This window comes from Grampus griseus (assembly GCF_964374135.1).
Source record: "Grampus griseus genome assembly, chromosome: 8".
NCBI classification, from domain to species: Eukaryota; Metazoa; Chordata; class Mammalia; order Artiodactyla; family Delphinidae; genus Grampus; species Grampus griseus.
In genome coordinates, this window is record NC_139002.1 from 58270739 (window position 1) to 58286528 (window position 15790).

At 46.5% G+C, this 15790-nt stretch overlaps 1 protein-coding gene across 4 annotated transcripts in view; it reads left to right on the forward strand.

The window, feature by feature from the left end:
• The window catches only part of FAM168A (family with sequence similarity 168 member A), a 228392-nt gene that overhangs the window by 178675 nt on the left and 33927 nt on the right, over positions 1-15790 (forward strand). For 2 of the 4 annotated variants that reach the window (XR_014297086.1, XM_082660019.1), the window contains exons 4-8: positions 665-691; positions 5823-5948; positions 12513-12655; positions 13496-13670; positions 14984-15114. Coding sequence is in view for 1 of the 4 variants with exons in the window: in XM_082660019.1 (XP_082516145.1) it covers positions 665-691; positions 5823-5948; positions 12513-12655; positions 13496-13670; positions 14984-15096 (584 nt within the window). In the remaining 3 variants the exon portion in view is untranslated. The remainder of the gene's footprint in view (positions 1-664; positions 692-5822; positions 5949-12512; positions 12656-13495; positions 13671-14983; positions 15115-15790) is intronic. The other 2 variants (XR_014297087.1, XR_014297088.1) reach the window with 2 other exon arrangements.

The following is a 15790-nucleotide window of genomic DNA, read 5'->3' on the forward strand; positions in this document are numbered from 1 at the left end:
TTGTCACAAATCTTAATTTTTTTTCCGTAATCTTGTGAGTTAGAGCTTCTTGCCTTCAGTTTTGCTCAGAGAGGTTAAATAACGTGTCCAAAGTTGCACAGCTAAAAAGCAGTGGAGCTCAGATTCAAAGCCAAGCTGTCTGCCCACAGTCTGTGCCCCTTGTACAGCACCACGCTCTCCCAGAGGTCTCAGGGAATTAAGTGCCTCTGCATTGGTCCTGGCCCTCTAGGACTTTAAACAGAGCTCTTCAGAGGCCAAAGATGATTGGTTTTGTCCCTGAACCTTTACCTCCTCTAGCACATAAAGCCTCTGTCATGTGTGAAGTCCCTTTGCAATGCTTGGGAGACTTGAAATTTATTCTTAGCATGGACAAGCAAAGAGCAGGAACTTGGACTTACATACTTCCAGGCAGCTTCTGGGTCAGCTGCCTGGAGGATGTCATGGCATCCAAGGACATACCCTTCCTCAATGAATGGGCTTTCCTGGATGGCAAGTCTGTCACCCTCTCCAGGGTAGAGGTACTTTGCACCCTCTGCGTTCACTGTTTCTTGCGTAGCCTGGGGGAAACTGCTTTTTTAAGACAAAGTTTGTTTTTGTAACTGCAATATGTACTACTTTGCACAGATTCTTAGTGGTAATTTCAACTAACATTTCTATCCAACAGAGTTTCAGTTCCTGCATTCAGCTTATGGTAGGAGAGCTATTTTTCCTCATCTGTATTATGGCCTATGAATGTGTTATCTCGTAACAAAAGTAGATCCCCTCTCCTTCCCTCCCCAAATCCCATCCCCTAGGCTTGGGCTCCCCCAGGTGGCTCAGCAGCAGTTCCTGAAGCATGCAGGAACATGTCTGATGGTGCAAAATCATGGGTTGGAGACACACACGAACCGTCCCCTAGGGCAGCAGTGAAGGATCATGGCACTAAAAGGCGTCTCTCCCCTTCCTCACCTCTGGGGTCCCATCTGACCTAGGTCGGAAACCTTTACCCTCACGTGGCTGCTGAATTCAAACAAACAAGTGAACAAAAATTCCTGGGTCTCTATGGCTCCTCTGTTGGCTTTATGGCAGCCCCTGCGGAGGAGTACCTGGATTATGCCTGTAAGAATGCAAAACACCAGTCTGCCCCACGATCAGACTTTCCATCTCCATTGGCAGTCTCACATGTTTGAAGACCTGGTTAACTTTAGATACAATCTATTCCCTTAGCCCAGATCGTGAGCTCTGGCTCATTTGGGGGGCATTTTCCTGGATGGTGAGAGGTGAGGGTCAAGTGTGCTAATAAGCCAGGGACCAGAGCTGGATTCTCTGGGCAGTGTGGACTCCAGGCCCAAGGCACCACGGGAACTTCTGGGCACCTGTGAGGGTCCCAGCAGTGTAACTTGACTAGGTCCTTTTTTGTCATAGACAGGAAGGGACCATAGGAGGGACTTGCTGCTTTCACCACCCTCACCTGGGCTGCTCAGGACAATGTTTTTGTAAAGTCTCTGCACACTTTCTCGACTTTTAACCTTGAATTATTTGGATGTTGAAAATTGAATTTGTGTGTGGCACATCTTTTAGGAGATGAGCTGTGAAAATCTCTTCTTGCTGCTGCTGTGGGCTGCGTGATCTTGGGCAATTTGCTAATGTCTCCAGGCCATAGATAAAATGTTTTATTCCAGATGATCTCTGAGGTCCCTTTAAATGCTAACAGGTTGCCCTCTTATAATCTTATTCTTTCAGTTTTGCTAGTCACAGACCCGTTTCTCTTATTGTTTATGAGGAGTCGTGTTTGTTTGCCTCAGGATATATGAACTTGAACAGAAGACTCCATATGAAGTGAGAGAAGCTCTCCTGCCTCCTCACCTCTCCTGTTATAGCATCTGAAATAGAAATACTAAAGTGTATGTATGGAGCTCTTCTCTTCACAAAATGTTCTGTCCCAGACCCTAAGCTGGCCCTTTGAAGATACAAAGTTCAGTAAGACAGGGTTCCTGTTTTCAAGGAGCTCAAAGTTTAGCGGGGGAGATGGACAAACTAGCAAGTACAGGGGCTTCTAAGAATCACAGGAACTGGGATAGTGAACCAAGTGGGATACATGAGGGGGCTGTGATCAAGAAGTGGGGAAAAGAAAGGACTTCACAGTAGAGGTGAGTCTTCAGCTCCTGGTTGATGGATTAATAAATGTCTACCAGGCGGTATTTGGGGAAGGACATGCCAGGAAGAGTGAGCAGTGTGAGCAAAAATACAGAGAAGTGATGCTTCTTGGCATCGTCTGGGAATGGTGAACAGTTTGTGTGGCTGTCATGTAGGGTTTGAGAGTGAGAACAGTGAGTCTAGAGAGATCATAGGACTAGATCACGAGGGGCCTTGAGTGCCACACAAGGAGTTAGGTAATGGAGAACCATGGAATGTTTTTAAGAAAGAAGTTTTTGTGATTAGGTCTAGGTCTTAGAAATATCACTCTGACTGCAGCTTGGAGATTGGAGTTGGCAGGTTTAAAAACAAACAGAACAGTGAGGAAGCAGTTGCAATAATTCAGGTAAGAGGTGATGAGAGCTTCCATTGGAGCTGTCCACACCTGTGGGGATGGAAGAGTAGACAGACACCACAATTAGAAACTGTAAGACTGGCTGACACTTGATCTTTGATCCTCACAATCAATACTATGAAGCAATCAAGGAGTGGTTATTATTGCCATTTTATGAGACAACAGACCTGAAGTTTAGAAAGGTATAGTGACTTGCCCAAGGTCCCACAGCTAATAAGTGGCACAGCCCAGGCTAGAACTCAGATTTCCTGACTTACTACATTGTTCAGGATGATGGTCCCTTGCTGCCTCTCCTCCTTGTAAGTGTGCTTAACAGATTGTTCAAGTGTCAGAGGGCGTGAGGGCCCCGTGTCCAGGGATGTGAACAACCCAGCACTTGGACGTGGGCCGCATGCTGTGACTGGGCCGTGGCCCTTCACTGCCATGGGTTCTCGCTCTCTCTTTTTTTAAATTGAGGAATAGTACATATATAGTACTACATAAAGTGCAAAAGTACGTAGTCTCAAACGTACACCTCAATAATATTTGACGTATATACACTTGTATTTATTCAAAATATAGACCATTTCTAGGAGTTGGTACCTTTCATGGCACCCAAGAACAGGCATACCTGTCAGAGCAGCGTCCTCTATTACCACGCCTCTAAAAGCTTCAGTTGGATTGTCTTCATCCCACAGCTGAGCTCTGAATCACTACCAGCAGCAGAATGGGTTTCTTTAGAATTGTATGTGGACGTATAGCTAACTAATGAGGAAGTCAAGTCGACAGCTGTTATTTGTTGTTTTTTGTTTTCAGCCTTCATATTTATCCAGTTATTTAAATTATTATGTATTCATATATACAGAAAAATATAGAAGATATTAGTATTTGTTTTCTTTATAATGAAACCAGAAGAAAATACCCACTTCTTCAGGAACATGTATAGGTTAGCTCACTTGCTCAGTTGGGAAACACATAATCAAAGGCACAGTCACACTTGCTTCTTTCCTGGTTAATCTGGAACATTGTTTTACTGTGTGTAATGCTGTCTTGTTCACTCTCTGGTTGGCGTGTGGCTGTGTTGCATCCCCAGCTAGACCATAAATACCTGGTGTGCGGTGACCATGACCCACGTGTGTTCCTGTCCACCGTGGCGCTCCCCTCAGTGCTGAGTGCAGTGTAGGCCTCAGTCACTCTTTGGTTAATTTTGATTTACTTACTTTAATTGTCACACAGTCCTTTAGGCTAATGTCAGACTTTTGGCTCATGATTCAAATTATGGTAAAGATGCACCACTTGGGTTAAAAACTGGACCAGAACAGGTCCTCCAAATTCTCAGCAGCCAAATTTAGGCCTCCTGCTCCCTGGTGGATTCCTGTGGGGTCTTGAGGGCCTGGGCTTGCTCTATCTGACTTCTCAGAGCTACATGTTTCACTTTTTAGGGAGTTGTTTTAGGTGGCCAGGGCTTTCCAGCCACGTGAAGTGGCAGATTCTAAATCTGAAGCTATCTTAATAAGATTTTTCAACACTAATTGGGTCCTTTATTAATTCCCACCACTCCACCCATCCCTGCCCCCCAGGAAAAGAAACCCATGATAATTGTTTAAATTGACTGCCCTCCTCCTGTGTTGTCTGCAGAGTCATGTTGTAATGTCCAGCAAAGGCCCTGGACTCTGCATTGGAATTCTGCTGGATCTCCATTTTCTTCTACCAGAATTCTCCTTTTAGTGTCACTTCCCTGCCCATGATTTCCTTCTCATTTCTCAGCATCCGCTGTATATATTGCGGGCCATTGATGCAAGCGCAGAGTCAGCCCAGAACAGCTGTACTTCTATCCTTGGTTCAGCAAAAACAGTAGAGTCTTTGACCTCCTCCTCTGACCCCAGTACTTCCATGACTGAAGGAACCAGAGGCATTTCCTGTTACCTGGACAGGCAGAGGAGTTTATGGAGATCTCTCTGGAGGTGGATTATCCTTGTCCTGATGGAATGAGAGGGTATAGGCAAACTTGCTTCTCATACCACCCTGTCTTACCTAGCCCCTTGTTAAAATGTTTCACGTATATCCAACTGTTGCCAATACTAATATACTTTAAAACACCCCATATCCATGTCTCCCAAGACCTCATCTGAGTGGAAAAGATACTGTTAAAATCATTCTTCAGCCACAAGTAGAAATTTGGGTCAAGAATATTTCTCCTCGGGAATTCCCTGGCGGTCCTGTGGTTAGGACTCCCCGCTTTCACTGCCAAGGGCCCGTGTTCAATCCCTGGTCGGGGAACTTGGATCCCAAAAGCCGCGCAGTGTGGCCAAAAAAAAAAAAAAATTTTTTTCCCCTCTATTGTTTGAAAATATATCAAGGGAGATACGTAAAATGTTAGGCAATCCCTCCCCCCACCCCCTTTGAAACCCTATTTCCTCTCTCCTTCCCTACAGGACACATGAAGGTAAGTTTTTTGAGTCACTCCCCACTTCTATTCCATAGGAAACATCATCTTTAAATTTCTCAAGCTGAGCTTTGAGTCAGCCTGGGAAGTCTCTGCAGATTTCTTTCAAACTGAGCCTCATCTCTATTTCACACCTACCCCAAGTTTGACATTTGCTTTCTTAGTGGCCCAAAAGATCATCTCTAATTCATGAGGCGATATCTCAGGTGGAGCACCAGTAGCACCTCAGCAGGAGACATAAAAGGTGCAAGAGGTTTGTCTGGCCCTGGCTAGGTCTACAGGAGAAGAGGTTTGCAGGTAGTGTCCCGCTGGACAGCCTTGCCTTGTAAGCCACCGAAGCTCAGTCCCTTTAGAGGAGATGGCAGTCCAGCAAGGTTCATGTCATGTGGTTATTAGTATTTTGGGGTCGCTCTTTGAAAACAATTTGTTAAGTACACCTCCAGATGAGATTTCAGGCATAAAAAGGGGTACTCAGTTGATCTGGCCCAGTACATAGTCAAAGGCTCCGAGCTGCTACACATTAACGAGCAGGTGGCTAAGGAGTACCCCAGAGTCTTAGGCTAGAATGTCAGGCAGTAGAAGGCAGTATTCATAAGCATTTTCATGGGTTTGGTAGTGGGTAGAAAATCCTGACTCCCCTACTTAGTATAAGCTTAGGTCTCCTCAGTTTCAAATCGTTTAGAAGGTCACTTCAGCACTCCTCCCAACCACTCACCCATCTCAGAAAGCTGAACCATCCTGTGTGTCTGAACAGGGCCCCTTGGGTTATATGTTTCCGTCCAGCTCAAGATCCTTGCTTTTGTGTCTGTGATTGGTGGTGCCCACTTCTTATTTCTGCCTAATGCCATTCTTGTGTCTTCCCTTAAGCAACTCTGCTGATGAAACAGGCCTGGCCACAGAACTCGTCTTCCTGTGGCACTGAAGGCACCTTCCACCTCCCAGTGGACACCGGGACCGAGAACCGAACTTACCAAGCATCCTCTGCGGCTTTCAGTAAATACAGCCTGTCTCCTCCTTTCCTTGTTCCCCTTGGTTGGGACTGATTTGCCTCTTAGGAAGAAAGGAAAGGGAACTTTTAAAACTGACATTTATAGGACACTGTTTTAAGAGGTTCTCTCTCCTACCCACCAAAAAATTGGCCCTCCTCATATAGAAACGGTCATCCTCTTTGATCACACACCCTGCTTTGAGGAGACACAAAGCAGTGAGGGAGAGAGAAGGAAGTACTCACCTGGCCAATGAGTTTGATGAGGGAAGGACTGTTACTGCATTTCAAGGGAAGGACAGAGGGCACTTTAAAGTCTTGTGGACTTTTGGACAGAGGGGGTTCCTCCAACTAGCACAGGGTTTTTCAACCTCAGCACTGTGGACATGGGGAGCAGATAATTCTTGGTTGGGGGGGGGCTGTCCTGTGCATATCCCCGGGGGCAAAATTGCCCCCTGCTTGAGAAACACTGCCCTCGTGGAGGCTATACTGTGAGAGCAAGGTATGTGCAGGAAGTCCTCGTGAAGGTCGGAAACCATCTGGCCTGTCAGATTGGTCACTTCACTTGAGGCTCAGTAGAGTGACTGATGGTTTCACCTTCACATCTGATTTTTAACACAAAATGGCTCCACTGGGTAAAATGAGGACGAGTGTTTAGAAATGACTGAGTGGCATTTTGACTCTGTATGAGGAAAAGCTTCGTGCCTTGTTGCAGTTGTCCGAAAGAGGAGTGGCTGGCTTTGGATGTGGTGAGCGCCAGTCTCTTAAGTTGTGCCAGCAAGGGCTGCACAAGCCCTCGGAGGGATGTTGCAGACTAGGCCCGATGGTCTGGGGTTCAGTGAAGTGTTAACCTATTAAGTGAGTAAATTAGAAGAATACATTGTATTTTAAATTTTTCTTTAAAATGTTATTTTCTCCTTAGCTATCATCGCCCCTTCAGGTCAACATCAACTTACGTTTATACAACATAACTCTCACCTTTTGCAGAATATGTTTTCATGATCACCCTCTCATTTAATCTACACTATAGTCCTATTTGGGTGGATTTTTATTCCAGTTTGAAAGCTGAGGCTCAGAAAGGTAACATGCCCAATGCCATCCAACTGGTAAGCAGCGCGACTAGAAAAGTGTATCACCCAAGTTAAGTTTCTATTACTGACTTTTTTCCTTGAGATTAATTTTACTCTTATTTAAGAGAGGGATGATAGCAGTAGGGAATTTTTCCAGGTACCTATGCTATTATATATGTAAATGGGCATATACATGCATATTCTGTCTTATATCTGCACATATGGAGGTAGATGCATATAGACACACCTGCTGTAGTGTAGCAGAAAGAAGCCTGGAGTGGAAGACCAAAAGAGTTGGATTCTAGACTTGGTTCTGTGTAACCTTGGATAATTCATGTCTGTGCTTTGGACCTTGCTTTTTCCAAATGTAACATGAGTGGGTTGGACTAGGTCATCTTTAAGGTTCTCTCTAGCTATTAGGCTCCTGATTCTATCACCTTGGTGCTGTATACCCAATATCTTCCACTCTTTCAGGGGCCTCCTCTCTAGCTGCCCAGACCAGTAGTTGGCCAACTAGCCTTTGTTCACACATCTCCAGGTATGGAGTATTCATTCCCTCCAGAAGCAACCCTTTCCACAATGAGAAAGTCTGAGTATTAGAAGGCCTTGCCTTCCACTATGTTGACATCTTCCTAAAGTTCCACTGAAAAGTCCAGTAGCTATATCCCACTGTCCTCTCACAGGCTATCACAGTCCCTAGAAAGGGCCAAGATGTGCTCTCTTTCTTATAATCCGTAAATAGAGGTAGGATTGACTGGTCCTCCCATGTCCCACCAGAGTTCCTCCCAGCACACAGATTTTGTGGCTTCTAATACCACAGAAAACTCAGGGCACTTTGACAAATTCAATGTAATTTCACTAACACTTGCTAAGCCTGTTTGTAGTTAGGTCTTCCTTCTACTTATTCAGCACTCTCTTGTTCAGCTGCCAACAAGGAGACTGGGGGGTCAAGGCAAGAATCATACATAGAGCTTTGTCCAGACATATAAATCTGATAGTCAATAAACTGATCAGTCTAAAAGGCATCCTTCATGTGAGGATCAATGTGTTTGAAGGTGGTAGGGGCTCTACAACTGAAAAAGATTTATGACAGTGCAGAAGGATTGAAGAGAGGGCTGAAAAAGTTTTATCTTGCTAATGTATACACTCTCTTTATTACCCTATTTGATGGAGTCTAAAATTATGGTTAGCAACCTGAGAGAAAGAACAGGGTACCATAAACAAAGCCTCTTTCATAAGTCAGGGCTGGGACTGCTAGTGATCAAATTCCTTTTTCCTCTCACAATATTGCCTTTAATGAAATGAAGACACAAAGGCCAATATACCAAATGTCCAAGATTGGACTACAGAGACGTATAATTTCAGAAATGAGCTCTGCCCAGGGCATGGTAAGCCCTGAACTCTGGGCCCAGCCCCGCACTGATTTGCTGTGCAGTTTTGGGAAAGTTGGTGCTCCCCTGGGCTCTAGGTTCTTCATCTGAATTGCAGAGGATTGAATTCAAGTCTCTAATGTCCTTAAGGTATAGCATTCCAAAGTCCTAATTCTGTAACCTTCAGACGGAGGTAGAACTCTTTTCAGGAGACCCAGGCCCTGAGTGAGTGAGTTGAATCTAAGTTCATTTGAGCAAAATCAGTGAGTTTCTGTTTTGACTTGGTTTTGTTTCATTTTTGTTTGCATCAAATCCAACGGCTTTTTTTTTTTTAAACTTAGGTGCATAAAGTAATAAACCCTGAATTTTGTGATACCCAAGGTAGCCCAGGCTACAGCCCCAGGGGAATTTCCAGTGATCCTCAGGGGTATGGACAGGACCATCAGTCAGTTGTGGAATGTCCTCTGCAATGATTTTCTAATAGAAGTCCCACTGAAATGCTCAGAACGTAGAATATCAGCACTAGAAAGGTCCTCTGATATTATCTAGTCCAGTGAAGGTATTCCTTGAGAGAAGAATTGACGTGAATTGCTGACAGAGCCCAGGACTGGGACCACTGTAGTCAGAGGAGGGAACATTGAGTCCTGGGTCCTCGTGAGCCTTCGCTCATTTGCTCGCGTCTCATCTGTGAAACGTTTGCATTGATCTTGATGATCTCTAAGGTCTTTTCTAGCTCTGCAGTTCTGCTTCTCCCTTCTCAACCTGTCTGGACAAATAGGCAAGGCCTTCTTCTCCAGCATCATCTTTTCGGCCACCCAGTGTGTTTTGGCTACTGATTTGTATTTTGAGTTTGTGTGTGTCTCATTTCATAACATGAAGAAAGGATACATTTGTAGACAAGGTTATTCTTGGATGTGGAAACCAAATTCTACTGCAGTCTCTTGGAACCTTTTGATTTTCCTCAGAGGGATAATCTCAACACTTTGTAAGATGGTTGTCCTTGTGACAGAGAGGGTTAGTGCAGGCTTCCTCAGAGGATAAAACTTCAGCATACATTCTCTGGCAGCATAAAGGAAAGTCACCAGCACTGTTGGCCTGTTATCTTTAAATAATCTTAAAATCATGGCATTTTAAACCATCAAATTTTAGAATCTTAGAATCCTGGAGTCTGTGTTCCAAGCTGGATCACACCATAAAAGTCATACTAGTTTAACCTCCTATGTACTGTCATCTTTCAGACCAGTCTCTGCTTGTATACCCCCTAGAACAGGAAGCTTACTATCTCTCTATACAGTGAAAGAGAAAAGAATAATAGCTAATCTTTATGAACTGCTTTTAATGTGTCAGGCATTCTTTTAAGGGCTTTGCACTTATTAGTTAATGTATTCATCACAGTAACCCTATGAAGTAAGTGCTATTATTATCCCCATTTTATAGATGAGGAGACAGATGTATTCTACAGCTGTTAAGTAGGAGGGCTGGGGTTTGGACCCAGGCAGTCAGTCTGGCTCCAGACTACTTATAATCACAAGCCTGTGCTGTGTAGCTTTCAGAGACAGGCATCTTAGGATTCAGGGGTGTCCTGCCCTCCTGCATGGAAGAGAGGTGCTCTCCACTCTGGCAGGACTCCCCATAACCTGTTTTATTCCTTTAAATCAGAAGGTATCAGGCTTTTCCTGTAAAGGCCAGATAATAAATATCTTAGGCTTTTGGGGCCTTATGCTGTCTGCCATAACTACCATTCTACCAGTAAAGCAGCCATAGTCAGTATGTAAATGAACGGGCATGGCTGTGTTACAGTAAAATTTGATTTACCAAAACAAGCTACAGTCACACACAAAATTGTAGTTTGCATGTTTTAAATGTGAATAGGATGAATAAAAGATCCTGTGGTAAACAAATTTGGAAATAGTCTCCTGCATATCCCTATCTTGGAGATTCACAGTTCATCCTGTCATTTTAAAACTTCTCAGTGTCATGGAATAAAACCTATTTTCTCTCTTAAAAACCTATTTTCTCTCAGTGTCATGGAATAAAACCTATTTTCTCTCTCCCCCCCTTCCCCCTTCCCTCCCACCTCTCCTTGTCCTTTTTTTTTTGGCGGGGGGGCAGGGGTGGCAAAATAACACTTAGGATCCCTTGTATACTCTTGGGACACACCCATCTTGAGAATCCCCTTTGTTTTACAGACAAGTAAACTGTGTCTCCAAGGTGAAGTACACCTCAAATAGCTCCTTCCAGATGTCTGCAAACCTAGACTCCCTGTCTTCCCCACAGTATCTGTTTCTCCTCCTGTGACCACATTTCATGATTAGCTGCACAATCTAGAAACTTGGAGGAACCTGCTCTAGACTTTTTCCTCAACTGACTCGTACCTCCACTTCCAGTTAGTTTCTAGTTCTTATCAGTGCTACCTTCTCATTAATGTATTTTTCCAGCCCCATTGCTACTTATTTCCCAAGCATATTTGACCACAAAATCAGTTTCTCCAGTTTCTCATGGAACAAACTGTGGGTCTGCAGGTGGAAAGATAAATGACATGATTCCAGGGGAGAGGGCAGGACAGCTTTTCGGTGGTGCCTTGGGTGGTGACTAAATAACAGCTCTCATACCCTCCTGAGTAGCTCATCAGGGGCAGGGGGTCACCATGCCAAAGCTGTGGTGTGACTTGAGAGAGATTTGTGACTGTGTGGCAGCTTGCTTTAACTTGGGGTTAGGGTAGAAGAGACCCAGGGTCTTCAGAAAAATGGGATTTTAGTTCAGGAAGAGGTCTTCATTCTTAGCCTTCTAATTTTACAAAATAGGAAACTAAGGCCCAGAGACTTGCCAGTAGTCACAGCAGATTGGAGGAAATCCTGGCCTGAAGCCTGGACCTCTTCTCTTCCAGTAAAGCACCCTTTTCACTCTGGCCCCAGTCCCTTCTTGTAAAAACAGCCCCATGTTACTGAAAGGGTCCTTGGTGAGCATCTTGTAGGAGAAAGACCTGAGGCCAAGAGAGGTTCAGTGATGTGTCAGCCAGACCAAGCCAGGACAGGGACAGGGAAGAAGCCCCAGCGGCACCCCATTGGACATCCAGAGCCAGGATCCCTTGGCACTGTCCCTTCAACTCAGAAAGAAGGTGGTGTTCCTAAAAAGACTTGCTCTTTCTGAACCCCAGGATCCCCTAGTACAGAGTAAGAGAGTGGGGGCTACTTGATGATCACTTGGGTTCCAAAGAATCATTCCATTTTGTGATTCTCTAAGGACACAGTCTTGTTCCTGAGTGATTCATGTTTCAGGTTTTTCCTGCGAACTTAGGATCTGACTCTCTTTTCCAGAAAATTCAAAGGCAGCACAATTTGTTTGAATGGCTGATTGTGAGCTTCCTGGGGCCTGACTTCTCAGCCCCTACCCAGCTTCAGTCCACCCTGCTGACCCCACATGGCCTGGGTTCCAGGTCGATGTGAACCTTTTTGATCCTTGACTTCAGTCTTTCAGACAGTGGTGGCCCTCCCCCAAACCCCAGGAGGGGAGGAAAGGCCAGCTGTGTAGAGCAAAGTTTTTCAGCATCCCAGAAGATGAGGGTCTCTGAATGGGGTTTTCAGTGGGGTTTCCACCTTAAAACTTGGCAGGGAAGAAGGGGAACATGGTGGAGGGCAGTCCAAAAAGGGAGAGAGATAAAAGGAGAAAAAGAGAGAATACAGGAGAAAGCAAGACAGAAGCAGCAGCAGAGGATGCCCTGAGGTGCTGAGTACGGAGACAGAAAAGCAAGAAGAGAGAGTGCAGTATAGAGCGAGCAGGTTGAGGGTCTCCCGTCCATGCACACCTGCCTGTCTCATGGCACATGGCTCAGAGTCCCAGACTGTTTGAGCTGCAAGGGTCCCTTAAGAGATCATCTGGTCCCAGCCTCTTATTTTATAGATCAGAGCCCTGAGACAGAGAAATAAAAGATGCCACACGTGCAGCCACTGAGGGAGCTGCCTCTGGGGCCCGGGCTCTCTGGGTGGAGCCCTGTTCTCTGTCTGTTCTCATCTGTGTTTCCAGCCTGGATTCAGCCCATGTTTGTCTGGGGAGTCGTTGACTGGGACCTGCTGCCTTCCAGCGATGCTGTTCTGCCAACTAATTGAAAGTCTCTCTTATTGCCTTGGTACAGGATATACTGCGGGGACACCATACAAGGTCCCACCGACCCAGAGTAATACTGCTCCGCCCCCCTACTCCCCATCACCCAACCCCTATCAGACGGCCATGTATCCCATCAGAAGTGCCTACCCCCAGCAGAATCTGTATGCCCAGGTAGGTACATGTAGAAGCCCGGGACCACTTCTTCTGCAGGTAAAGGAGCCACCAGCCTGGGTAGGGTGGAGGGGGGTGAAGAAGAGAGTTCGTGGCTCTGGTGAGCTGTCGCTGTTGTGTCATTAAAACAATAACCTTGCAGTCTACACACTCCCCCAGTCTACCTCAGTCCACAGTCTGAGGCTCTTGTTACTATTTAGCAAAAACATTTGAGAAGCTCTGGATTAAGATGATCCAGGACGCCCTGTCTACTCTGCCCAAAGGTCAGCAGATCTGTGGGGCTGTGACAGCACAAAGCAGTCATGTGATCCAGGCAGTGGGATGTCACCTCAGACCATTGTCTCCATCTTCAACCTTTTTTGCCTCCAGGGAAATAGATAGTAAGAGACATTTGGGGAAGTGCTCTGCATTTATGACATTTTTCCAGTACGTAGAATGGCAGCATTCACACCAGTATGATACTCCCACCAGTACTCCCTCATGTGTGCACATGCACAGTGCTCTGAAGTTCACCATCCTCGTCCACAGCCCTCTTCACTCACTGATCGTGGTCCCTACCTTTGTATTTTAAGCAGTCTAAGAAGAAGCACATTGCAATAAGATAAACATAGTAGATCATCATAGCAGCCCTAGGAGCGAGGCAGGACAGGGTTCAAGCCTTATTTTTCAGACCAGAAGCTGAGCCCAGCACTGAACTGTCCACAGCCACGTAGAAGACAGAAGCAGAGCCCCAGACCTTGTGTCCCTGGGCCAGAGCTTCTCTGACCCCATCCCTTAGGGTTTGGGACAGGCTCCCCTCCTCTCCAGAAGCCTGTGTGACCTCAGCCTTTTTTCCCCCAGGGAGCCTACTACACACAGCCGGTGTATGCTGCCCAGCCCCATGTCATCCACCACACCACGGTCGTCCAGCCCAACAGCATTCCCTCTGCCATCTACCCGGCGCCTGTCGCTGCTCCCAGGACCAATGGTGTGGCCATGGGCATGGTGGCCGGCACCACCATGGCGATGTCAGCAGGTAAGGGCAACATCTGTGTTGGTGTCCATCCCCTTCCTCCAAGAACTCATGACAGTGGAGAACACAGTCATGGAATCGATTGTAGCAAAGCATGAAGAATTCTATGCCTGGGGGTTCTAGGAACACAGAGGAGGACCCTCTAACTCTGTCCACAGGGATGGGGAAGATTCCACCAAGGAGGACTTATTGAGCTAGGCCTTAAAGGGTGAACAGAGGCTAACCAGAGAGACGAAAAAGGGAAGGGCAGTCCAGGGGTAAAAAACATGGGTAAAGCACATTCACAGAATGGAAATGGTCTAAATCACTTAGAAAATAGGGGCATGGAGTTGGAAGGGTGGCTGGAATAGTGGTCAGAGATAAAGTGGTGGAGAGTCTTGAATACCTTTAGGTAACGGGGAGATAGAAAGGGGTTTAAGCAGAGGAGAGATGGAGTTTGGTTTAATCATTCTGTCTGGCTGCAAGGTGGAGGCAGGCTTAGCCAGGGCGAAGCTCTGGTTTAGAGGAGACATGATGATGCTAGGACTCTGGTAGCAGCAGGGTTCCACAAAGGAGGGCATAGGGCAATGTTATTTAGCAGGCAGGAGCTTAAGGACCTGTCCAATAATTAATTGTGAGGCTTAGGAGAAGCAGGAGTCCAAGAGGACCCCTTCTCCATTTCTGGCTTACTCCAGAAACCCTGCCCTTTTGGAACCTTGAGAATGGGGGCAGGGAGAGATGCCAGAGGAAGAGCAGGTTTAGGGAAGTCTTTGGATGAACTGGCATTAAAAAGAAATGCATGAGAAGAAAAGAGGGCTCTGAATAACCTTTAGAGACCCAACTTTCAAAGAATCAGCTAGGTCACCTTCTGGGGGAAGAGAGTATGAGGGGTTGGGTGGACAGGAGGTAGGAGTTGGGATTTTATTCTGCCCCCTAATGTAGGCGTTGTTGAGGCCTCTCACTCCCCAGATCAGGTCAGCAAGCTATTGAATGTCTGCTGGGTGCCAGCCTTGTTGGTTGGGTCCTGGGGACCACATACTGATAGATCAGACCAGAACCCTACCCGTAGGAACAACTAGGTTAGTGGGAACACAACGATGTGAACCAGCGATCACCACTCAGTGTGATGTTGGTGCAGTGAGGGGAGCATACAAAGAAGGGTGAAAGGAGGCCACTTAAGATGAGTGAGTGACTGTCCTGGAGCATGAGGAACGCTTCCCCTGGCAAGATGCGGAAGGGTGGGCAGCAGCTGTGTGAAAGGCTGTGGCTTCATCCTTTTCATCCCAGCGCTCTGGGACGGCCTCATCAGGTTTCCTCTTCTCTCTCTGGATGCTCAGGTACCCTGCTGACTGCACCCCAGCACACCGCGATTGGGGCACACCCTGTCTCCATGCCAGCATACAGGGCCCAAGGGACCCCTGCGTACAGCTATGTGCCCCCGCACTGGTAAAGCCTGCATCCCATCCAAGTGAGTGGGGCCCAGGGTGGGAGAGGTAGGAGGGTGACAAAACAGAATTGTTTCAAAGCCCCTGTCTTGGTCTGAAGCACAGGTGTCGGCAAGGGGCAGGTGACAGTTACCAGTTACTTTCCTGCTCCAGGTTCAGTAATATCACTCTTAATAATAGCTGTAACTTTATATATATTCTAGATACTTAACGTATGCTCTCTCATGATCATCACAGTAGCTCTGTGAAATAAGGATCATTAGCTCTATTTTACAGATAAATACATAGTTCAACATCACTTAACCAGTAAAAACTGGGACTTGAACTCCAATCCTCTAGTACTAAATTCTGTGCTCTTTACCATACCGTCTTCAGGCGTCTTCTACCTGTGGGCCCCAGTCTTCCAATGGACTTTTACCTCAGTCAGATGTTGGCTCTGACTGGGGCCAGGCAGAAACCCTGGGCCATCTCCACCACCAGATTCCTTGCTGCCCTCTGCAGCTGCTGAGGCAGTGCCAGTGAACTGCAGGGCTCCAGGGATTCGAAAATCCTCTGCCCTACTTCCTCATCTCCCCCGCCCTCCTCCTCCAGGAGCTCTTGGCACTGGACGGGAAACAGGCAGCTCCACTGGGAAGGCACAGAGGGCTCCATTTAGGGCTCCCAGCATGAGGGGAGGGGGTCCAGTAGCTTCCTGAAGTG